At 49.0% G+C, this 24,741-nt stretch overlaps 1 protein-coding gene across 6 annotated transcripts in view; it reads left to right on the top strand.

The window, feature by feature from the left end:
- Nucleotides 1-24,741, top strand: part of TTC7B (tetratricopeptide repeat domain 7B) — a 266,980-nt gene that overhangs the window by 165,813 nt on the left and 76,426 nt on the right. For all 6 annotated transcript variants that reach the window (XM_065941200.1, XM_065941203.1, XM_065941202.1 and 3 more), the window contains exons 10-15: nucleotides 2,773-2,856; nucleotides 4,024-4,128; nucleotides 6,000-6,117; nucleotides 8,065-8,122; nucleotides 14,205-14,277; nucleotides 17,526-17,686. In XM_065941200.1, coding sequence (XP_065797272.1) covers nucleotides 2,773-2,856; nucleotides 4,024-4,128; nucleotides 6,000-6,117; nucleotides 8,065-8,122; nucleotides 14,205-14,277; nucleotides 17,526-17,686 — 599 coding nt within the window. The remainder of the gene's footprint in view (nucleotides 1-2,772; nucleotides 2,857-4,023; nucleotides 4,129-5,999; nucleotides 6,118-8,064; nucleotides 8,123-14,204; nucleotides 14,278-17,525; nucleotides 17,687-24,741) is intronic.

Below are 24,741 nucleotides of genomic sequence, written 5' to 3'. Positions count from 1 at the left end.
GCTTTGACTAGACAGACCTTTGTTGACAAAGTAATGTCTCTGCTTTTTAATATGCTGTCTAGGTTGGTCATAGCTTTCCTTCCAAGGAGCAAGCATCTTTTAATGTCATGGCTGCAGTCACCATTTCAGTGATCTTGGAGCCCATGACAAGATTGTAAGTAACGGAGCCCAACTGGTTCTTTCAAACAGAAAAGGCATCTGCTGGTGCAAACAATTTAGCACCCAGGATCCATAGAACGGTGAAGAACAGGAGTGAGAAGAAGTTAAGGAGGCTCCTGCCCCAGTTTGGGAGGCTACAGTTAACTCTGGAGGGCCTCCACCAACCCGGCTGCTACTGTGGCCCCAGGCCCAGCCACGGAAACCAGCTTCCAGCAGCCAGCTCCCCTGCTCTGACCTCTGGAGGCAGCTATCTGACGGGAGCATCTGATTAGCCATACTCAGGTCACACGACACACTCCTATCTCTTTCCTCCTTCATTCACCCTTAGGCTTGGCTGCTGGGAAGGGAGAGTCTGCTCCCCTTTTATCCAGGGTGTCCTTCCCCCACTCCCTGCCTGGAAACAAAAAGAAGAGTTTTGAGGTGATTGGCAGCCGAAGTGAGAAACGTCCTCTCCTTTGAGGGCCTCAGCCAGGTGCTTCCCGAGCTCCCTGGCGGCCCTGGGACTCTGCATCTAGGCTTTGTGAGGGCTGGTGTTTCCCTGGCACACCTGGAATGGAGCTCTGTACCAACTGAGCTTCCGTGAATGTTTCTCGCTGAGGATGATGAGTGTGTTAGCCTTTGTCGCAGAAGAAAACAAGGATGCACACTTATTTATAGCATCTAGCTTTTTGGTTCAGAACAGACTGTTTCAGCTATGAGCTCCTTTTGTTTATCAGGGAAACAGTTGATATTTATCATTCCTCTTAGCAGAGGAGGAAGAAAAGCACTCAAACATTTGACTGTTTCTGTATATACATTTAAGTACTTAGTGGTTGTGTTGCAGTGAACTAGTTGAGCGGAGCTGTTGGAACACACCTCCTCTCTGATCATCGTCCACCTCCTTCTCTGCATACACTGACTCCTTGGCCTCATTCCGTCAATGTGGTCATCATTCTCATCCCTCATCCCCTTTCCCTAAATCAGTTTCCAAATGCTGTCAACTTTTCACCCTTCTCTGTAAGCCCTGTCCACCCCACGTTTCCCCGGCCATACCACCCCACACCTGGGCTGAGTCTGCCCCCGGCACCTCATCCTGCCTGCTCGACCTTCTCAGCGAGCTGCCTTCCTCTCGTTTCCTCTGCTGCGCTTCCTAAAGGCACAGTGGTGCCTGCTTGTTGCTCGTCCATGTAGCGGAGCAGGTAAGAGGGCTCGGGGGCTCTGCCGCTTGGCGTCTGCATTACTGAGAGGTGTATCCAGAAGGCGCTGACAAGCTGGTAGCACCTTAACCGAGTGCGGGTTTGTTTTCTCCGCATGGCAGGAGGTCTGCAGCGTCCCACGGCATCCGGGCCGGCCCATCTCCCTGCTCAGGCATCCTGGAGAGGCGCGTCTGTCCTCAGGGTTCTCGCTTCCTGGCCGTCCCACCTCCAGTGTGGAGTCTGTGTCCCGGGCAGAAGACGGGCCAGGGCCGAGGGCAAGTGTGTGCCAGCTGAGTGCTCCTCCCTTCAACTCCTGCCGACACCCTGGTGCAGGGTGGGCCGCATGGCCAGCTCTGAGCTCTGGGTTAAGTGTGTCTCCAGGGTGGTCGTGATGAGGGGGCAGTGTCTGTCTGACAGCCGCTGTCGGCGTCCTCATTTGTCGCCGTGTTCGTCGCCCGGTCGTGCCCGACTCCCTGCAGCCCCGTGGACTGTAGCCGCCAGGCTCCTCTGTCCTCGGGATTCCCCAGACGAGAATCCTGGGGTGGGTTGCCACTCCCTTCTCCGGGGGATTTTCCCGACCCAGAATCCAACCCAGGTCTCCGGCATTGCAGGCGGATTCTTTACTGACTGAGCCTCCGGGACGCCCTGAAGTACCAGTTCCAAATCACAGCTGTGTGTTTTCCCTTCTCATCCGTCAAAGCCCGGCTCCAGTACATTCCTCCAGGATGCGACTCCTGTTCCCCAAGACCTCCTTGCCATGCCCTCTGCTTCCCCCCCTGGGGACCCTTGTCAGTTGGGACCTTGCATTTGAGTAGTTCAGTTACCTGCCTCTTTGCCTGTTCTGCATGAGAAGCTCCTTGGGGTCAAGGGTTGGGTTGTACAAATAGATGAATGTCGTATGCGTTATCCTAAATGGAAATAACCACAGTCAAAAAGCTACCTACTGCTTGGTTTCACTTCTATGACTTTTCTTGCAAAGGAAAAGTCGTAAGGAGAAATGTAGGTTCCAATCTGGAAGTGGGACGTGGGGGGGTGGGCGGAGCCAGCGCCAGGACAGCTTCTCTGCAAAAGACACGGGAGAATTTGGGGGGGGGGGTGCAGATTGGACTGCGCTTCATTTAGTCTGTCGTGGTGGGTACATTGTTACATACATGTGTGCAAACTCTCAGAACTATACGCTAAAATGCGTGAGAGTGACTGTAAATAAAGGATGCAGAAACTGAAGCAGCAAAGGCTGCGTTGGCAGCTGCAGAGCGGCCCGGCCTCCGGCGCAGGGTGCGGCGGCCGGCCGAGGAGGGCTCGCTGCGGGAGGGCGCGCTCAGCGCTCCGGGAGGCTGCTCTGCGGCCCGGCCTGTGCGCACAGACGCACGCTCACGCCTGTCCACCCGGGACACCGGCTGCTCTCACCCGTCTGCCTGCCTTCCTCTTTCCGAACCAGTGCTTGGAGAGAGCCATGAAGTTCGCCTTCGAGGAGTTCCACCTCTGGTACCAGTTCGCGCTGTCGCTCATGGCTGCCGGGAAAGTGAGTCTGCCCCGCGCCGCGGCCCTCGCGTCCGCGGTTAGCTTGACCCGCGTGGGGTGAGCTGGGGCCTGGCAGACGTCTGCTCCAGCCCTCGGAAACGCTCCTGCGGTCATTCAGGGATGAATGGTCACGCTTCATTATGTGGGGGCCCACATGGAGACATCAGTGAGAAGGGAAATTTTGAAATTCTTGCATTTTTTTCTAGTCATTGTAACTTTATTAAGATATGGCTTAAACCAAGGTTGGTTCTTCACACCGACCGCTTTCACTCATCTGAGAGTGCCAGCTGTCCCTGGAGGGCCACGTCTGTCATCTTTAGCAAGACGTGGCACGAGGCTGCGTGCGGTGGAAGGCGAGGACAGTGGAGAGGGGCCTGGCGCCCCACAGCGGCTCCCCCGGCGTCCACCCCACCGACGCGTGCACCAGCCTCGCAGAACCGTCATCGGGCGGTGTGATGACCCTCACAAGGCACTTAGAAGAGTCTCAGCGCGAGCACACTCAATAAAGACAGTGGCCACTGCTTTTCTTCTTAATTTGGGCCCTTTAACAAATAGTCAGGTCTGAGACACAAGGTTTTTTTGGGGGGCAAGTGGAGGCAGAAGTTTGTATGGCGCGCTTTAAATTGGGCGTCCTTGGTGGCTCAGATGGCAAAGGATCTGCCTGCAATGTGGGAGACCTGGGTTTGATCCCTGGGTCAGGAAGATCCCCTGGAGGAGGGCAGGGCAACCCACTCCAGTAGTCTTGCCTGGAGAATCCCATGGACAGAGGAGCCTGGTGGGCAACAGTCCATGGGGTCACAAAGAGTCGGACACGACTGAGTGACTAACACACACACACACACACACATTTTAAGTTGGGTAGTTTATTTCTTATAATACCATGAACCCCCGCTGTCTTTCCCCCCCGCCCCTTACTTTTACAAATAGGGAATAAAGTGAGGGCAATTCCAGGGAAGCATTTTCACCTGCTCTGACCACAGTTTACTCCCCAGTCCCCCAAAAGTTCCAAGCTCCAGTTCCCACCATCCCCAGGCCCCTGCTCGGTTGGGCCCAAGCTGGAAAACCTTATTTAGAGGGTGTCCTCAGCAGAAGCCCCTCCGGGAAGCCTTCAGTATTTGGCCCTGGGCAGAAACGCTGAGTCTCACATGGACGCTCTCCTCTCACCAAGTCCGCGCGTGCCGTGAAGGTGCTGAAGGAGTGCATCCGCCTGAGGCCGGACGACGCCACCATCCCGCTGCTGGCCGCCAAGCTGTGCATGGGCTCCCTGCACTGGGTGAGTGCCCGCGAGCCCTTCTCCGTCACTGCTGGGCGGAGAGGAGGCTGCTCGAGCCCCGGGCTCCCGGCCTGGGCCCCTGGCCTTCTCAGGCCTCAGCTCCCACCCCAGGGACTTCAGGGAATCAGTAAAACTCCAGGTGCTTCTTTTTCATGGGAATGTGCTTCAAAGGTGGAAATGGTGAGAGAGAACTGGAACGCGTACTCAGATGCGTCCCGTACGCAAGTCACACAGGGCCGGAACGCGCTGGTCCCGCCGCGGCTCCCTCTTAGCCGAGCTCTTCTGTAAGGCCAAGAGTACCCTCCGCTTTAGCGCGTGTGTAAACCCAGCCTCCTTCATCCTTCTCCGTGCACAGAGGCTTTCCTCTCAAAGGTTCTTGTTCAGGTTAGGGTCTGGGAGGAGCCTAATTGTTGTTCTGTGCCTGAATCGTGTCCGGCTCTTTGTGACCCCACGAGCTGCAGCACGCCAGGCTTCCCTGTCCTTCACTGGCTCCTGGAGTTTGCTCACGGCCATGAGTCGGTGTACTTCCTCAAAAGTATACCATTGGAGCAGACGCTAGAAAACTCAGACTGCTGCTGAGACTCTTGCTGGTACATAGATGACTGTCACATACAGTGGAGTCTTAATGTCTGTCTTTAAATTCATGTTGAGGTTAGTGATAGGAAGTTGCCCCAAAGACTGAGGCTTTTGGCTAAGGTTTTCTAGAATGGTCCTTGTTGCTTGTTTACATTTATTCTCACCCAGCGGAGGGGGAATTGGAGGTGAGGGGGAGGCAGGAAATGGGGAAGAAGATAGGCATTTTGAAAGAGCAGGGTCTCACCTGAAACACAGCTGTGAGGGTGCCGTGTGGTCCGTGCAGGTTTCGGCAGCTTGGCATGGCAAGCGAGGGGGCAAGCAGGCAAAGTCTGAGGGGGGCCAGGGCTGGGGGCCAATCTCTGCACTTTGAACATGCCGGCTTCCAGTGGTGACTCTGCCACACACCTTCCAGCGATGGCATTGTTCATCTCCATGGCGCCTTAAATAAACCTCTTTTTTTCGAGATGAGAATAGCAAATCATTCCTGTATATTTTTGGATTTTTATTATTAAAATTTCCAAATATCACAGAAGTAAACCAGCTAACCAGCTATCACCCATGTACGGTCGGCCAGCTTCAATAATATCAATGCTTATCACACTCCAAAGGAACAAGCCTTGGTACTTTTGTCTCTACTGAGATGTATAAAAGGTCGCCTTATTGTGGGTGTAATTTGCAGGTGCACTTTTTCCCACTGGAATCTGCTGATATGAGATCCACGTGTTGTGTATTGCACTGGGTTGGCCAAAAGTTCATTTGGGTTTCTGGCATGTGCGTGCAAAAGCCTGAATGAACTTTTTGGCCAATTCAATAAAATAAATAGGTGGAGTTTTTAAATTTTTAACAGCTTATAGGAAAGAAAATCCAAGCCTAGAGGATTCTTTCTGTCATGCTAAAAAGGAAAGACTCGAGCATAAAACATTTCAAGAACTTTATTCTTTACAAATAATACATACAGACGTGTGTACCTTCTGAGTGCCTAGCACAGCCTAGTCACAGAGCCAGCTGGTGCAGGGCAGAGACGGAAAAGAGCCCCCCAGAGTGCGAAAGGGGCCTTGGGAAAGAGGGCGGCAAAGCAACACGGGGAAGTTTAAAGGAAAAAGGCCAGGCGGGGGTCCTGAGGCCTGTTTGAGAGGCTCAGGTTAAGAGAATGCAGTCTCCAGGGTGGTGCTGAAGGCTGGGGACTTATTTGAACAATGACTCATCAGAAATCGTCTTTGGCAGCAGATGCTTTTGGGAACTCGCGTTAGAAATTCTGCAAGTTGTTGTTGTTTTTAACTGATCTGGTTTTTCAGTTGGAAGAAGCTGAGAAGTTTGCCAAAACGGTGGTTGATGCAGGAGAGAAAACGTCAGAGTTCAAAGCCAAAGGCTACCTGGCCCTGGGGCTGACGTACAGTCTGCAGGCCACTGATGGTGAGTGGGGTACCGCCCACGGGGCGGTGGGACTGCGGGCCCCGAGTCTCCGGAGGGCGCGGGGCGGTGCCCCTGTCCCGTGGGCCCCTGCCCCCGGCGTCCTCTTTGCTCAGACAGGGCATACCGGGAGGGGGTGACAGTGGCCCTGGCCGCCCAGGCCCCTCTTCACGGGGGCGTGTGCTGGGGGAGCCCCACGGGCAGATGCGGGGTCTGCCCAGAGCTGTGAGAGGCAACTCAACCCACCTGCCGGCACGCAGCCGTGCCCCAGCCCCGGCCCGCGCCCGCCCTGTGTGAAGGGGTGTTGGTCTCAGGCACCAGAACGTAGGCGTGTTCAGGGCTCACCTTGGTTCTCAGTACCTGCCCCTCTCCATTTGCGCGTCCCAGTTCGCGGGCATGTGCGTGTGTGGTCTAGGGGCGCACAGTACATGCAGTGACACAGTATATTCTGGACGTACTTACTGTTTTAGTAGATGTGGTTTTGGCTAAAAAAAGAAATCTTAAGTATATTTTCTGTGCTTAATGAGGTTTTCAATTCAATGTTTGTAGAAAGGGTCAATTGATAAATTGTTTTTATGAACTCTTTCTATTATTTCTTTAACATTTTGCTGTGAAATGTAACACAGATACCCCCCCAAAAAAATCTCAAAAATGATTATCTAACTCCATAAATTAGTATAAAGGAAAATATTCTTACAGTCCCCACCCTGCTCAGGAGACAGGTCTTTGCCAGCCACTTGGGAGCCCTTCATGTGTTCCAGCAATCACAAGCCACCTTAAGAGAAAACACTACCCTAGCACACATTTCCTTTTTCTTCCTTCATAATTTTGCTAGATTTTATTTTACACATTACCCCAAATCTTTCTTTCCTCTGCTCTAAAATATCAAAGGTTCTGGAGAAATTTTGCATATCCATTGATTTTCAGTAATGGATTTTTGGCTAATTTTTCATATACACTTGATAAACTGGCAACACCCAAAACATCTTTTAACTATAGCAGGCTTTCAGTGAAGTGAAATTTAGTACCTTGTATTTATCCATGTAAGTTCTTGGTTTGGCTCTACCCCTGATTAGCCCTGTAACTGGGTGAGTTGCATGGCCCTGTTGGGTTCATCTGTATTCGTGGTTCCCCTGGTTCACCCCTCTGCTTCCCTCTAGTTCACTTACTGTTGTTCTGAGTTAGCCATGGGTTTCAGCTGCATCCTGTTCTGGCAGCCTTCCGTCATCCTCAGAGCGATGTCAGGATGGGCTCTGCCTTGTTGGATTCGTTAGGTAAGGGCCATCTCCAGAGAAAACCATAAGCAGGCTCCTCTAGGAGTTTTTCTGCTGTTGAAGTAAAAAGAATCTTTTTAGTTTCTACCAGATTCTGAGGTGCCATTTCTCTTGTACACGGGGGAAGGGTTGAGCTGATTTACAGTCTCATTGGTGAGTTTGCCTGGTCTGTCTCTGGGGTTCACACTAAGATATCAGAGGTCCCGGCCACTGCCCACGCGAATTTAACTGGCCTTTCATGGTGTCCTTGGTCCTCAGTGCTGGAAGGATCTCTGAAGACTGTCTAATCCGCCCACTGGTGGTTGAATCTCTTCTAGTCCCTTTTGGCAGTCGTGCTTCACCTGGGGATGACACGCCTGCCTTTGAGAATGTTTTCCTCTCTGGAACTCCCAGCTGGTCTTTTGAAGATGGGCCCCTTTTCCTGGGGGTGCCAAGATTGACCAGCCACCTCCCGTTCTCCCCTTGGCATGGTTGCAGAGTTATGCCCAAGCGTAAGGACCTCAGGTTGACCTGGCCTTTGTCTGCCATCCTCCTCAGCGCCTGGGATAGACTGGGCACGTAGGTACCCAGAATCTGTGGCTCTTAATCCAGTCAAATGTGTGGTTTTTGTGATGTTTTATATTTGTCGAAAACTCCCTGATCTCCACGCCACTGACTAACTGCACCCTTTCCTTAGCTTCTCTGCGAGGGATGCAGGAGGTCCTTCAGAGAAAGGCGCTTCTTGCATTTCAGAGGTGAGTGGGAGTTCCCCTCTTCACTCGGCTGTGCACAGTGACACCAGAGCGCGGTGAGTATAAAAAGAAGAGATATTTATAAGGGTTATGTAAACAGTGTCCACCCGGGAGGCTTTCCTCTTGAGCACCGAACAGACAGCAGAGAACTTACTGCATCACTTGTTGCGATGTAGATCCGCAGGCTTCATCGGTTTATTCATCTGAGCACATCTTCATTCCTAATCAAGTTATTTCAGCTCCAAGAGAGGTACTTTTTATGTCCACGGAGATGATTCCTTTTATTAAAGACATTTTTCATCATCTAGAAAAAGGATCATTCTTTGCTCGCTTTTTTTTTAACATGCCAAGCTGCAGACTTTTATATTAGGAAATGAAAAAAGCCAGACGTTAGGACAGTCTCTGAAAGACTATATAATATAAGACAGTCAGGCCCGCAGGCCCCAGGCTGCTCTGTCCCTGCCTTGCTCCATCACACCGTACAGTCACCTCCATCGCTGTGCCTTCCATGAAGTTAGAGAAGGTGCTTGTGTGTCCCAGGGCCCTTTCACACCCTTTATTTGATCCTTGGCCCACATCAGTAAGTAGATGAGACGAGGTGTGTGTTCACTGCAGCTGAGGGTCTGAGATGCAGCGATGAAGAGCCAGAGGCCTGTGGCTGTGGAAGTCGGGAAGGTCAAGGTCTCTGATGCTGACCAGCTTCCTGGTACCCACGACACCACTGCTGCTGCTAAGTCATGTCTGACTCTTTGCAACCCCGTGGACGGTAGCCAGCCAGGTTCCTCTGTGCATGGGGTTCTCCAGGCAAGAACCCTGGAGTGGGTTGCCACGCCCTCCTCCAGGGGAGCTTCGTAACCCAGGAATTGAGCCCAGGTCTCTTGCGTCTCCTGCGTTATATTGGTTCTTTACCACCAGTGCCACCCGGGAAGCCCCCACACCACCATGCCCTGATCTGATTCTTGCTGGAAGGGTAATAAATCGCTGAAAGTGTAGCACCGTGACGTCCAGTGTAGAATTGGTATTGATCCTGTCGCCTTAATATCTGCGCTACCCTGACTTCTTGGGGTTATATTAGAAGCTCAGTTACCTACCCTGACGTTGGGGGAGGCTCCCTCAGTCCCTGATAATTGTTGTTGGATCTCTGTTCTTAGAACCAGGGCTGCCTGCAGATCCGTCACCATGGACGTGCTCCTTTTTTCATGAAATCATTGCCGCTGGGTTTCAGTTAGTCTGAGGTGCTTTCATCTTTTTCCTTCCCCTTTCCTAGCAGACTCACTGTAGCTCCTTCACACTGCCAGCCCCAGGCTGGTTAATGACAGAGTACCAACTGCCAGCTGCAAGCAGACCTCCTGTCTCTGTGCGAAGTTTCTGTTGATGTTCTTCAGCACCGAGTGTGGAAAGCATTTCCATTTCAAATGATTTGGAGTTTTAAATTCTCCAGTCCTAGTTTGTAAAACCCACACATGGATGCCTAAGAAAGTGGTCATTACATCTGTTTCACTTTTCTTAAACCAGCTCATCTTACTGGCTCTCTAAAAACAGCCATGGTGGTGGTCTGCCTTGAGCCGCAGAATTCATAACTTCATGTTACGTAACAGCTGTTCCCTTGGCCTGAATTTCTTTCTGTTCTTCTTCTGCTTAGTTTCTAATTCAATGGGATTTTTAAAATATTAGTTCATATGGGAATAAAGAGGAATAAAATCCTACTAACCCATGTGATTATATTGGGGAAGGCTAACCTAAATTTGTATTTATGTGTATTTAAGTATATTTTTCAAAGGAATCAAAATATTTTGTTTCAAGTACACATTAACTAGGACTCTCCAAGTGTTACAGTACATGTCACAAAAATCTATAAGGAAAAGATTTTAAGTATATAAGAAGGATTTGTATTACTTCTTATATGTAAATGGATATTTAAAAATCATTTGGGTGAGAATTTTTTTTACCATATATTTTAAGTCTTCCCACAATTCTGTTAATACAACTGTTTGGTAATTTTTGGTTAAAAAGAAAATGATGTAATCAAAAAGTGGTGAGGTTGCAGAGCTAACGGGTGAAAATGGACTCAGTCATGACTGGAGTCAGAATTCAAAAAGGCTTGCTCCCTCTTGGATTCAGAAAGATGACTTTTGAAGACATCCCAGTTACGTGATTGCACCATACTATTGAGACCTTCAGCTGTTCATATGCTTACAAGTTCAGCCTAAGAGGTTGAATCAACTCATTTGTCCTGTACAAAAGTGTAGTGAAGAAAACCAGTGTTGTCTGCCGAGCTTTCTAAGAAGATGAGTTGATCTGAGTGGGGGCTCTCAGTGGGGCTAGGGCCTGGCATCACAGTAGATACGGCACATGGGGATGGATGGAGGCATGGCTGGGTGAACGGCTGGCTGGCTGAGTGGCTGGATGAGTGGATGAGTGGATGGATGGATGGATGGATGGATGGATGGATGGATGGATGGATGGATGGATGGATGGATGGATGGATGGATAGATGGACGGCTGAGTGAATGACTGGCTGGCTGAGTGGCTGGATGAATGGATGAGTGGATGGATGGATGGATGGATGGAGGCATAGCTGAGTGAATGGCTGGCTGGCTAAGTGACTGGCTGGCTGAGTAGATGGATGGATAGATGAATGAGTGGATGGATGGATGGATGGATGGATGGATGGCTGAGTGACTGCTGCCTGAGTAGATGGATGGATAGATGAATGAGTGGATGGATGGATGGATGGATGGATGGATGGATGGATTGATGGATAGATGGATGGCTGAGTGAATGACTGGCTGGCTGAGTGGCTGGATGAATGGATGAGTGGATGGATGGATGGATAGATGGAGGCATGGCTGAGTGAATAGCTGGCTGGCTAAGTGACTAGCTGGCTGAGTAGATGGATGGATAGATGAATGAGTGGATGGATGGATGGATGGATGGATGAATCAGTGGTGCCTCAGTGGGCCAGTAGTTTAACAGTTGCTTCTTTTCCTGTGGAAGAAGCGTGGACTTAATGAACATGGAGGCGCTTTGACAAGGAAGCACCTTGTGAGCTTCCCTGTGATGACGCTTTTAGGAATCTGAATTTCTCTCAGCAGCTTCACCAGGTACTCACCACGTGGGAATGGGGTTTAGAGGGCTGCTCTAAATTCATGTACAGAGTCCAGCAGGCTTGCAGTTTTCAAGATCACTAATGTCCTTCCTTCGCCTGTACTGCTTGATGATTTCTGTCGAGCAGGGTTTCTGTGGCCGCACAGATACGGTGTTGTCACAGGAAGCCTCGTGGCCGAAGTCATCCTGCACAGCAGGAGAGAGGTCTTCAGAGTCTCCCTGAGATGAGCACCATGAACTTCCCTAGTTTTTTTGGGCAGCTTCATGTCTCCTCTTTTCTTTCATAGGCTGAAATGACCAGATCAACTCTTTAACCAAGTTATGGAAATGAGATCTTTTAAAATGTATACGTTTAAGTTTTAGCTCATTAGAAATTTGGCTACTGAATATTCATTATTAGCCGCATTGACAATTCTTCAGATGTTGTCCTAATGCATCCCAGTGATGCCAAGATTTCTAGCACATCTCTTTCTTGGTGCTGTGGATTCATATTTGATAATCACTTGAAGATACTAAGTAGGACCCGTGGTCAGAACCATTCTTATCCACACCTTGAGTTCTCCAGAGCACTGCCAGCTTTCTACTTGGTTGGTGTTGGGTAGAGGCAACCATGAGTTAATTTAACTTCATTTGTAAAAAATCTAAACCGTGCTGAGAAAATTACAGCTCTGTGGAATTCTTTTTGAGGGTTGTAGGAAGCTGGTTTTATTAATCGTGAAAGAAGATGAGATAAAATTAATAATGCTAACAAATTCAAAGTCTCTTCATAATTCATTTTGTATTCATTTTCCCCGAATAATTGGGAGAGACAGAAACCATGACATTCCAATCTTACTTTTTATGAACACCAAAGAAAAAAATTCTTTGATGTACAAATTCATGGAAAACCAATGCCTGTCAAGTAATAAAAACTGGGGCATTCTGAGTAGGCCTCCGCTAGAAATAAGACATCTCCAAGGGCAACACAGGCAAGTCTTCAGCCTCAGCTTCTTAGACTGAAGTGAGAGAAGTCCTCTGGCCGTGTCTTAAGGCAAGCGTATTTCCTAAGGATGGGAGTTTTGCTCTTAAGATTGTAAAAGGGACAGAGGATACCACCTCCACCCCCTAGTTCCCCCAAGTCCCACACACGAGCTACATTTGCCCAAATCAGTTCAGTTCAGTTGCTCAGTTGTGTTCGACTCCCTGCAACCCCATGAACCGCAGCATACCAGGCTTCCCTGTCTATCACCAACTCCCAGAACTTGCTCAAACTCATGTCCGTTGAGTCAGTGATGCCTCCAACCATCTCATCCTCTGTCGTCCCCTTCTCCTCCTGCCTTCAGTCTTTCCCAGCATCAGGGTCATTGCCCAAATAATGCCCTGGCTTGCTGAAGTTCACATATTTTCTGGGTTGCAAACACTCAGAAGACTTTTTGCCTTTTTTCCCACAGCAGACAGACAGCCCCATTAAAAAGGCCTTATTACCGTAGAAATCCATCCTTGGTGTGTTTGCCACAGTTGACTCCATAGTGATTTGGTGTTCTTTTTCATGTTGAATTTGCTGGTAGAAGATCCTCCCTTAATCACAGAATATTGTCAGAAGAGCCCGAAGTTTTGCTCACGGTCTGGGCCTCCCCTTTTGTAGTTACTCTGCACCACAGTGCCTTTTAAAGAAAGTAAAAGTTTGTTTTTCTCTTCTCACTGGATTGTTGAACACAGAATTATGTCTCATCTATAGCCACATTTTGCATTGCTTATAAAATACAACTGACTTCCACGTAAGAGCAAGAATGACATGTTTGCCATCTAGCAAGAGGCCAGTATAGGCTCTTCCTATTGGCGCCAAAAGCCAGTTGGTAGACTAAGTCTAGCGTCTGGCCAGAGTCTTAGATATTGCATGTCATTAGAAAACTACGTCGAACTTAGTAGAACCTTCAAAAGACTGAATGAGTATCCTCCATTTCTCCCTACGGTTCATCAAAAAACCAAAACCTCATTTTGCAAGCAAAGCCAGGCCTTTGATTTTCACATGGTTTCTCTGAAATCCAGAAATTTGGATGAAGTAGCATCAAGGCCAAGCCAAAAGTTAACCACAGCAGCCGTCGCCCTGCCGGGAGTGCTCCCGCCTCCCAGGGTGACACGTGGCCTCTCCTGCTCAGTCTGAGGGAGGAGCCTGCCGGGGGGTCATACCGCGAGCCTGCAGATTCTCCACCCCAGGCTCCTTCTCAGAGCCAGGCTCATCGACTGCCATTGCCGATGCGAGATGAAACCCAGAAATGTGTCACTGCACGTGCAGGTCCAAGGAGAAACTTTCATTCCATTAGCTAGTGGACAGAGGAGAAGAGTTTAAATGAAGCAAAAACTTTTAAGTTATAGTTAGACTTTATTGTACTAAGGCTATTCATATTTTAAAATACTGTAAAACTTTTAGCAACATGTATGACTGGTTTATAAGTTAAAGCTGATTGAAAAGTAATAATTCCAAAAGAAGGAAAGAAAGCAGAAAGAAACCAGGATCGGGGAAGAAAAATAGAAAGCACCCAAAAAAGGAAATACTTAAAACCAAATATATGAATCAGTATAATAATTATAAGTGACTGTGTTATAGAGCCAGACAAAGACAGTGACACTGGATTTATAAGCAATTTAATCTGTTTGCAAGAGAGGTCACTGAATTATAAGAATATAGAAAATGTGAAAGTAAAGAGGTGACAAAAGATATGCAAATACGAAGCAAAATGAATCTGCAATAGTTATGTCAACATCATACAAAATAGGATTTTAGTCAAAAGAACTTACTGGAGACAGACTAAGATGATACCATATAAGAAGAAAACGTTGAGTCCATAAGGGCCATCAGATACTTTCATTTGTATGCACCTAGCGATGTAGACCGTTGTCAACCGCGGGGCCTCGGTATAAGCGACAGCAGCAGTGGGAGCGCGTGTCGGGTCGGGCGCCGCGGGCCGCGCGCTAACCGCTGCCAACGCTCTTGCAGGGCCCACAGCCTGTCGCCCACTGACCACCAGGCCGCCTTCTACCTGGCCCTGCAGCTCGCCATCTCCAGACAGGTCAGTCCCGCCGGCCCCGCCGGCGCCCGCTGCCTCAGCGCGCCCTGGGGCGGCACCTCTGCGCGCGGCGCCCCGAGGCTGCCCTGGAGCCTCCCCGCGGACGCCGGGTCCTCGGCAAGGGCCCCGGGGCCTGCTCCGCTGGAGCCGCAGCCGCGCAGACACGCGGCGGGCCGGGCCCTGCTTCCGGAGGTCACGCCCGCGACCCGGGGCCCCGGCTCGGGTGGGGGCAGCGCTTGGTGACCCCGGGGTCGCCAGGGAGCCGCCGTCGCTCGCTGCCAGAGCCCGGGGCTGAGCTGCGCGGCGGGGACGCCGCCACCGGAGGGGCCCGGGCGTCGGCCGGAGGTCGCCGGCGGTGCACGCAGAGGAGACCCGTCCCTTTCAAACACGGAGCGGGGTGAACAGCGACGCGCAGCGGCTCCCCGGCCCCGGAGCCCCCGCGGTGCCCGCCTGGCCGCAGGACGCGCTCCGCGGCCTCTGCCTTCCCGGCGGCAGCTTCCTGCCGCTGCCTTCGCCGCGCTCCCCCGCTGCGGCCCCGGCCCGCCGGCCACCGGGCGCGAGAGGCTGGCGGTGACCCCAGCACATTCCCGGGCGCCGGCCGCAGGGTGACTCAAGGGTCCGCTCCCCGGACACGCCCTTCCCCCGCAGGCCGGGCCGTGGCCACGCGTCTGACCTCGCGGAGCCCGGCGAAGGGCGCTAGGCGGCTCCCGCTGGGGGCCGGGGACCGCGGGGACCGAGAGACCCCGTCCGTGTCCGCGTCCTGCCGCCGGCCTCGCGCGCTCACCCCTGGCCTGACCACGCGCTGCTGCAGCGAGGGCTGCGGGCTGGTGACCCCCCGCCGCCTCCCTAGGCGCCAGGACCTCCTTCTCGGGGCTCCCTACTCCGCTCCTCCCTCCTGCCCCGCGCTCCTGTCTTTCTAGACTTCAGGGTGCCCGAGGGCAGGAACCCCGTCTGTCATCATCACCACTTTGCCCTGGCAGCTGGTAGGCGCTCACTAATGCTGGGTGGATGAAGGAACCAACCTGCAGTTCCTTCAGGTCAGCCCAGCCTCAGAGGGCACCACTGTGAACCCTGTATCCGTCTCTTCTTGGTTGGGTTGGACCTCCCTGGAAACGGACATCTTGGGTGCACCTGCCTGCTTGGCTCTCTCCGGATGCCAGGCTGAGTGCTGTCCCGCAGCAGGCTGTCCCCCGGGGAGGGGAGAAGTGGCTGGAGGCTGTGGGTGCCGCGGGGGCCTCCGGAGGCCCCCAGCAGGACCTGAGCGGTGTGCCTGCCCCTCAGGCAGGGAGGGCAACGGGGAGGGGCCCTCATCCTTAGTGAAAGCGAAAGGCGCTCAGGCGTGTCCGACTCTTTGTGACCCCAGGGACTACACAGTCCGTGGAGTTCTCCAGGCCAGAGCACTAGAGTGGGTAGCCATTCCCTTCTCCAGGGGATCTTCCCAACCCAGGGACCAAACCCAGGTCTCCTGCTTTGCAGGCGGATTCTTTACCAGCTGAACCACCAGGGAAGCCCAGGAATGCTGGAGAGGGTAGCTTGTCCCTTCTCCAGTGGATATTCCTGATCCAGGAATTGAACCCGGGTCTCCTGCATTGCAGGCAGATTCTTTACCAGCTGAGCCACAAGGAAGCCCCCTTGTCCACAGAGCCATTGCCATCTGACCCGAAGGAGGGGGTCGGGGAGGAACTGGATGTCGAGCCGCTCTGGTCTCAGCACGGGGCTGGGGGCCCTGCCCAAGGCATTTCCCCTCTCTGGATTGCAGACCCTCCCCTCACCGCCCGTGAGATGAGAGGTCCCCACTGTGATAGCTGGGAGTCTAGGGCTCAAAAGCAGAGAGCCCCTCTAAACCACCATATTTAACTTATATTCATCAAAAATGGAACTTCAGAGAGGAAAACGGATAGACGTGGGGACAGACGGAAGTCATGGCTCCTTGCTAAGGAGTGAGATGCCGGGGGCTGGGAGGAAGCAGAAGAGCAGAGGGGTCCCACCCGGGCCGGGGTCGGAGGGGGCGGGCAGGCGGCGTCCTGCGCCGCGCTGTAAGGAGGCCTGTCTCGGGCCAGGCCCCGCGCTCCACTGCTGCCGCCGCCGTGCCCAGTCGCGTCCGACTCTGTGACCCCGTGGACTGTAGCCCGCCAGGCTCCTCTGTCCGTGGGATTCTCCAGGCAAGGACACTGGAGGGGGGTGCCATTGCCTCTTCCAGGGGATCTTCCCAACGCAGGGATTGAACCCAGGTCTCCTGCTTGGTGGGTGGATACTGTTAAACCTGTGTGGAAACTCTGGCATTCAAACATCCGTTATGTCTGCATTTTATCAACCCTTTTGTTGGGTGATTTTGAAGAAAGTCTTCAACAGCTGTCGGATCTTAAAGGTTAAAGTTGTATCTGGTCCTACTTACGTTTGGATACAGCTGCTTTGTGTGTGGCATCGCAATTTGTTTCTTGGATGGCGTTATTTTGGATTGTAGTTTGAAAAGGTGTGGGGTTTTTTTTGTTTGTTTGTTTGTATATCTCCTTGATGTCTAATAGAGATCCAAGACAAAGGAACTTAAAAATAATCACAGGTGTCTGATCATTTAGAAAGCTCCGTTTAAAGTTTTGAAACTTACTAAGTACTTTCAGTTCAGCGTTACCTGAAAAAAAAAATGGAAACTGTTCAGCTAAGGCAGTTTACAAACTTTTGGCAATTTGTTATGTCTGCATTTAGAGTGAAATTATCTTAGGCATAATCAAAAGTAATCCAGTTGTGTGGGGAAAGGGAGAAATTGTTTATTTAGGGAGATATAAAAGATTTGGGATCGGCAGTTATACTGAGAAACAGTCTCTTGTATCACTTCATTAGTCGCTCTGTCACTTGAAGGGGGCCTCTGTTTTCATATTTGTGGTTAATATCCTGGGGCGGCCGTAAATAAGGCTTAAAATCTGAATGTGACACGTGCTGAAACAACTGACATTTACAGAGAATCAGAGGCTTCCCTGGAAGCTCAGACAGTATAGAATCCGCCTGCAGTGTGTGAGACCTGGGTTCGATCCCTGGGTGGGGAAGACCCCCTGGAGGAGGGCATGGCTGCCAGTTCCAGTCTTCCTGCCTGGAGAATCCCACGGACAGAGGAGCCTGGCGGGCTACAGTCCACGGGGTCGCAAAGAGTCGGACACAACTAAGCGACTGATACTTTGACTTTCAAATACTGAAATGGTGGCTGGGTATGTGTGTCCGTGTGTCTAAGAATTCTTCTGGGTTTTGTTTTAAACCAGATCCCAGAGGCTCTGGGGTACGTCCGCCAAGCTCTTCAACTTCAAGGCGACGATGCCAACTCCTTGCACCTCCTCGCCCTCCTGCTCTCAGCGCAGAAGCATTACCACGATGCTCTGAATATCATCGACATGGCCCTGAGCGAATATCCAGAAAATTTTATGTAAGTGATCCCGGACTTACTTGTTTTTCCTTATGCAGAAGGTGTGAAATTTATCTCTTCAATTTGTCCAAGTCCTTCATGGACGTGCTGGTGGTAAATGGTACAAAATCCTCTTTACTCTTGTTTTTTCGTGATATTTAGAAACAGTTTCTCAAATCAACCTGAGTTGAAACACTTTATCCCTTTTTTTCCAGTGTGTACCCTTGAGGTACACAAGATGATTTGAAATGCATTATGGATGAACTGTTTCACTTTAACAGTTATGCATTTTTAAATGAACATTAGAAAAAATACAGCTGCATATCAAAGTGTGATTTCATAGAAACGATTGCTCAGAGGGAGACTAAAAAATTTTAAATGACTTGTTTTAAAGTGAATTTAAAGGAAAATATTAATATATGTGGATACGGCAAAAGCTACGTTGAAGAAACGCCCATGACTAAAATTTGGGAACCATTGCTTTATAGCTTGTTTGTCCTACGCCACCAAGGACTCGCCCGAATCCCAGGTGGTCACTGCATTTTAGGGCTTTGATCGGGGTACCCATCCCCTTTGTGCTTAGTTTTATTCTCTTGGAAACGGAATGCCTTAAATCAATCAACAATATTTGTATGTAAGCTAAGAAATGCCCTTACAGAGCGCCGTGTGCTGGAATTGTCTGCATATCTTCACCTCCTCCCTTCGAATCCCTGCGTCCAGGGCGGTGACTAGGCTTTGTTGGGAAGGACCTTGTCTTTGGGGTTGCTGGGTTCCCATCCTGTTCTCGGTGGAGGAGCTTAGTAACCAGTACACAGTGGGCAGAAACAGTGAGCGGCCCTGCAGGCTGGCAGCGGCCGGGGCAGCAGGGGCAGGGGAAGAAAGGTGGGCTGGCCCTCTCTGCTTTCAGAAATGTTGCAAAGTTTAAGTGGCTCAGCCTTGGCTTTATTTCTCTGCCTCCTCCCCTCACTGTGGTTTTAATTAGTGCATTTCAGCAACTCCCCTTGGAAAATTGGTTCACACATTTCCATTACAAACATTTCTTTGTCTTCAAATGAAAAGGGCATTTCTCTTCTCCCCATCGAGAAAATTCTCTTTATAATCCAAGAAACCTCTGACTGGAGATTTCTTCTGTAGGTTCAGCTATTTATGCAGAGTGAATTAAAGAGTTTTGCCTCCGTGTTTGACTTCTTGGAAGTCTCAAGCTTGCTCTTTTGCTCTCTGAGGACATGTCTGGATTTTATCCAAGGCTGGTTAGCCCATGGAACCATAAAGTGGTTGAAGCACTTTAAAAAGTGCACGGCCCATCAGTAAAGTTTAGCCTGATGCGATTGAATTCCGTTACTCTCATCAATATTTATAAAGTGGCTGCTCCTGCCTCCCACCCTCGGCACCTTCGTTAGAAATCAAGTCTCCAGCCTGTGGCTCTCGCGTAGACAGCCTGGGGTGTCATCCGAGAGAAGAGCAGGCTTATTAAACTAATAGCTGCGCCGCAGTGCAAGCAGTAAACAGTGGTGGCTAATATGGTAATGCCTCCAAGTGACTGCAGCTGACAGCCTTTTCAAGTAGTGGAAGCAAGGAACAGCAGTAGAGATATTTGAGGAATGCGAGCCTGTTATTTTAATGTTAAGCTGTGAGCTCAAAAAAGCAGAGCATATGGCAGCAGGACTGAGAGCCCTGATGACTTGTTTGCTTTTTAAATATTTGTATTTCTTTCTTTGTGATGGGAAACTTCTTCCCAAGAATACTTTATTAAAAGTCGGGGGGCCAGATGTAGTCGGTGGGTCCCATGGTTTCTTCCCATCCTGGTAAAACATTTCAACACCAGCCTCAACAGGGCTCCCTGGCACCTGTCCCGACTGCCCCGTAGCGTTCTGTCTGTCTGTGACCAGCTCGTCTCCCGCAGAGCTGCAGACTCTGGGAAGCCTGGGATGGCCTCGTGAGTCTCCTGTCCCCACAGTTGTGACCCACCCCAGCCTGGGGGTGGAGTGGATGTTTCCTCAGCCCCTGCTAGGGGGAGACGAGAGCGCTTCCTGCTGTTAGGGTCAGGCCTCTCCGGCGGTTGAACCAAGAATTGACTGACTAGCGTCTTAGCTCGATGCAGAGAATTACAGAGCTTTTTGGTTCCCACTGGGGGCTTCCCTGGTGGCTCAGATGGTGAAGGATCTGCCTGTGATGCAGGAGACCTGGGTTCGATCCCTGAGTGGGGGAGATCCCCTGGAGAAGGGAATGACTACCCACTCCAGTGTTCTTGCCTGGAGAAGCCCACGGACAGAGGAGCCTGGACAGTCGGACACGGCTGTGCGACTAACACTTTGACTTTCACACTTGGTCCCCGTTAACCCAAGGAACTTGAGCTGCTTCTTCAAGATACGTAACCACGCGTTCGTAACAGAATCGGTTTGTTCTGTGCTATCGCTGCCGCTGCGCGCGGCTGTCCCCGGCTGCGCTGTGCTGCGGAACGCGGGCTTCTCGTCGCGGCGCGCGGGCTCCCGGGCGCGGGGGCTTCAGTGCTGCGGCGCGCCGGCTCGGCAGTCGCGGGCTCACAGCTCTGCCGCGCGGGCTTAGTTGCTCTGCGGCAGGTGGGGTCTTCCCGGACCAGGGGTTGAACCCATGTCTCCTGCATTGGCAGGCGGATTGTTTACCTCCACGCCATCAGGGAAGCCTGACCACCAGCTCTTCTCATCTCGTGCTGACAGTCAGGGGGTTAGGCAACCCTGGAGAGGCCAGCTGTTCCTCCAGGGGCAGTCAGCCGTCCCTGCCGGGGCGGTGAAGGCGTTCGTACATGGTGATGTTTCAATAACTGAAAGGCATTCCTATAAATATTATTACAACTAACGCAGCATCTTCACATGTGATACTTTGGAATCCTTTAACATAATTAAATATTGAGTAGAAGCAAAGACTATTTATTAAATCTATTTAAAATAAAAATACAAGTAACCTGTGTATAAATGCTTCTTTGTGTAACAAAGACCCTTAGCGTTGCCTGTGAGTTTCCCATGCACTCTGCTTTCCTACCCCGGCCTCTGCCTGCCCAGGTTAACTGCTGCCCTGAATGCTATGTTGAGCAGCCTTTTGTGTTTCTATACCAGATGTTGGTGTCCCTAAATAATAAAAATTTCTGGGTTTGTGTATTTTAAAAAATTTTAATGGAATTGTACTCAATAATAATACATTCATATTCTTTTTTGCATTGCTTCACTTTATGTTTCTGAGGTTATCCCTCTTGCATAGAGCAGCAGTGTGTTCATTTATCCGAATGGTACTGTGTTGTGTGAATATACCCAGATTTCTGTTTCTAGTCTACGTAAGTGGGGACCTGGGCTGTTCTCAGTTTCTGACTGTTACGAAGCATGCTGCTACAGATATCCTTCCACGGTTCTCCTGATGCCTTTGTGCAAGCATTTTGTCAGGTAGACTCCTAGGAGTGGAATTGTTGGGCCATAGGAGGCGGGTGTCTTCTGTTTTACCAAGTAATTCCAAGCCATTTTCCAAAGCGGTTGTGTCCATTCTCTTCTCCACCAGCAGTGCCCAAGAGCCCGCGTGGCTCCCAACACCAGCCCTCAGGCTTGGCGGGCACTGGTTCGTGGTACCATCTTGTGAGTTTAAGTGGCGTGTTGTTCATTGTTAATGAGGCTGAACACCTTTTTGTTCATTGGTCATTCAGCTTTTCTCTTTTGTGAAGCACATGTAGAAGTCTTTTCTTCTTGGGTTGTCTCTTTCATACTAACTTGTCAGATTTCTTCACGTATTACAGTAAAGTGTGGTGAAAATCCCCCAATTTGTGTTCTGTCTGCTTTCTCTTAGTGGGATCCTTTGAGGAACAGAAGTTCTTAAAGCACAGTTGAATCGGTCCTCTCCGAGGACAGCGGTTCTGTGTCTGGCTTAAGAAGTCTTTCTTGTTATCTTCTGAAGCTCTCTAGGGCTGTCTTTCGCCCCTGAAGCTAGAGTCCATCTGGAACTGACCGCTTTGTGTATGGGAGTCCAAGGGACCCAGGGTCATCTTCCCCATGTGGATACCCAGGTGTCCGGCATCATGTATCGAGAAGACTCCTTCCCCTGTTTCTCCCCCGGGCCGCTCTGGTCTTAAATCGAACATCTGGCCGTGGGAGGAGCCGATTGTGAGCTTCCCTCCTGGCCCCGCGGTTCTGTGTGACTGCTGCTCTAGCATCCTTCTTACCACATTATTACCCACGAGGCCGGTCCACCCGTGACTCGCTGTTAGGGGTGTCCTTGCTGTCCTCAGGCCTTTGAGCCTTCAGAGAAATGTTCAAATTTGCTTTTCAAGTTCCATCAAAAAAAAACCTGTTGAGATTTTGACTGGAATTATTAGATTGGCAAAAAAGTTTGTTCAGGTTTTTTGTACCAGCTACGGAAAAACCCAAACAATTTTCTGGTCAACCCAATACATTCACTCTAATAGCTTGGTTAGAGAAAAATTAGGTATCTCTAATTATTTAGACCTTTAAAAATACTTTTTAAATGAAGCTTTATAATTTTCTTTATAAACATTTTGCCAGTGTTTACTAGATTTATTCCTAGTTGCCTGAAAAAAATTCCATGCTTTTCTCCTTATACCTCTATTTAAGAGGATAAGAAAATTTCTTTCTTCCAAGAAGGCTTGGTAAGAGTTTGTTTCTTTAATCATAAATTGATGTTAAATTTTATCAAATGCTTTTCTGTATTTATTAATATGATTATTATATAATTTTACTCTTAATCTGTGAATGTTATATTAATTGATATTTTTAAATGTTAAATTAACCTTGCATTCTTGGAATAAGCCCAACTTGATCGTAATCTATTAGTTTTTTAATGTATTCAGTTTATTCATTTTCTAAAGAACATTTATGTTCATGTATGAAATAGATTATGATTTTTCTTTTTCATTATATCCTTGTCAGGTTTTGGCATCAAAATTAGGCCAGCCTCATAAAATGAGTTGCAGTAGTTCTTTTTTGTGTGTTTTGGAATCTTTGTGTAAGATTAAAATTATTTGTTCCTAGAATAATAAGTTTTGGTAAAATTTGCCTGTAAAACCATCTGGGACTAGTCTTTTGTCCATGGAAGAACTTCTGATATTTTTTTAAAATGATTAAAGGATATTGAGGTTTTCTACTTCTTATTTTATTAATCTATGTTTAATATACTATATGTATTTTAAGAATTTGTCCATTTACTCTAAATTCTAAATTTTATTGGCATAGAGTTATTTATCTTTTGTTGTTCAGTTTCTCTATCATGTCCAACTCTCTGCAACCCCATGGCCTGCAGCAGGCCAGGCTTCCCTGTGCTTCACCCTCTCCTGGAGCTCGCTCATGTCCTACTGATGCCATCCAGCCATCTCATCCCCTGTCGTCCCCTTCTCCTCCTGCCTTCAATTTTTCCCAGCATCAGGGTCTTTTCTAATGAGTCGGTTCTTCACATCAGATGACCAAAGTTTTGGCGCTTCAGCTTCAGTATCAGTCCTTCCAGTGAATATTCAGGACTGATTTCCTTTAGGATAGACTGATTGGATCTCCTTGCAGTCCAAGGGACTCTCAAGAGTCTTCTCCATCACCACAGTTCAAGGTCCAGCTCTCACATCCGTACATGAATACTGGAAAAACCATAGCTTTGAGTATGTAGATCTTTCCCGACAAATTAATGTTTCTGCTTTTTAATATGGTGTCTAAGTTTGTCACAGCTTTTCTTCCAAGGAGTAAGTGTCTTTTAATTTCATGGCTGCAATCACCATCCACAGTGATTTTGGAGCCTAAGAAAAGAAAGTCTGCCACTGTTTTCATTATTTCCCCATCTACCTGCCATGAAGTGATGGGACCGGATGCCATGACCTTAGTTTTTTGAATGTTGAATTTTAAGTCAGCTTTTTCACTCTTCTCTTTCACCTTCATGTAGAGGCTCTTTTGTTCCTCTTCACTTTTGGCCATAAAGATGGTGTCATCTGCGTATCTCAGGTTATTGATATTTCTCCCAGCAATCTTGATTCCAGCTTGTGCTTCCTCCAACCCAACATTTCGCATGATGTAAGGGTGACAGTATACAACCTTGATGTACTTCTTGACCAATTTGGAACCAGTCCATTGCTCTATGTCTGATTCTAACTGTTGCTTCCTGACCTGCACACAGATTTCTCAGGAGGCAGGTCAGGTGGTCTGGTATTCCCATCTCTTGAAGAATTTTCCACAGTTTGTTGTGATCCACACAGTCAAAGACTTTAGCATAGTCAATGAAGCATCAGTAGATGTTTTTCTGAAATTCTCTCGCTTTTTCTATGATCCAGCATATGTTGGCAATTTGATCTCTGGTTCCTCTGCCTTTTCTAAATCCAGCTTGAACATCTGGAAGTTAACAGTTCGCGTACTGTTGAAGCCTGGCTTGGAGAATTTTGAGCATTACTTTGCTAGCATGTGAGATGAGTGCAATTGTGCAGTAGTTTGAACATTCTTATATGACTGAAAGAATTATTTATGTTTTAAAACTATTTACTGTCATATAGCATTTGTGGTTAAGTCTTTTTAATACTGTTTGATACGCTTTTTTTTTCTTGAAGAATCTTGCCAGGAACCTGTTTGGAACATTGATCTTTTCAAAGAACCAGTGGTTTTTTGTTTTTGTTTTAATCATCTCAACTCTATATTTGCTTTCTCTTTTATGAATTTCTATCCTTATTTTTGTTATTTCTTTTCTCCTGTTTTCTTACAATCTGTTCTGTTCTGTTTTAGCTGGTCTTCTTTCTTAACTCTTCAGTTGGATGTCTAGCTCACATAAGAAAGGTTTTCCCTTTTGTATTTTCTGTTGACCTTTTTGGCCCTGCTGCTGTGGGATCCCAGTTCCCTGGCCAGGGATTGAACCCAAGCCCTTGACGGTGAGAGTGCAGAATTCTACCCTCTGCCAGGAAATACCCCTTTCTTATTTTCTGACATAAGCATTTAAGATAAAATATTTCACTAAGTACTAATTTAGCTACAAACTACAAGTTTTGATATGTGAAATTTTTGTTACTGTTTAGTTCTAAATATTTTTAAATTTCCATTATTCTTTTTTGACATTATTTTAGAACTATGTTTTATGAT

The sequence above is a fragment of the Muntiacus reevesi genome, chromosome 7, assembly GCF_963930625.1.
Source record: "Muntiacus reevesi chromosome 7, mMunRee1.1, whole genome shotgun sequence".
Classification (NCBI taxonomy): Eukaryota; Metazoa; Chordata; class Mammalia; order Artiodactyla; family Cervidae; genus Muntiacus; species Muntiacus reevesi.
This window is presented reverse-complemented; position numbering and strand designations above follow the sequence as displayed.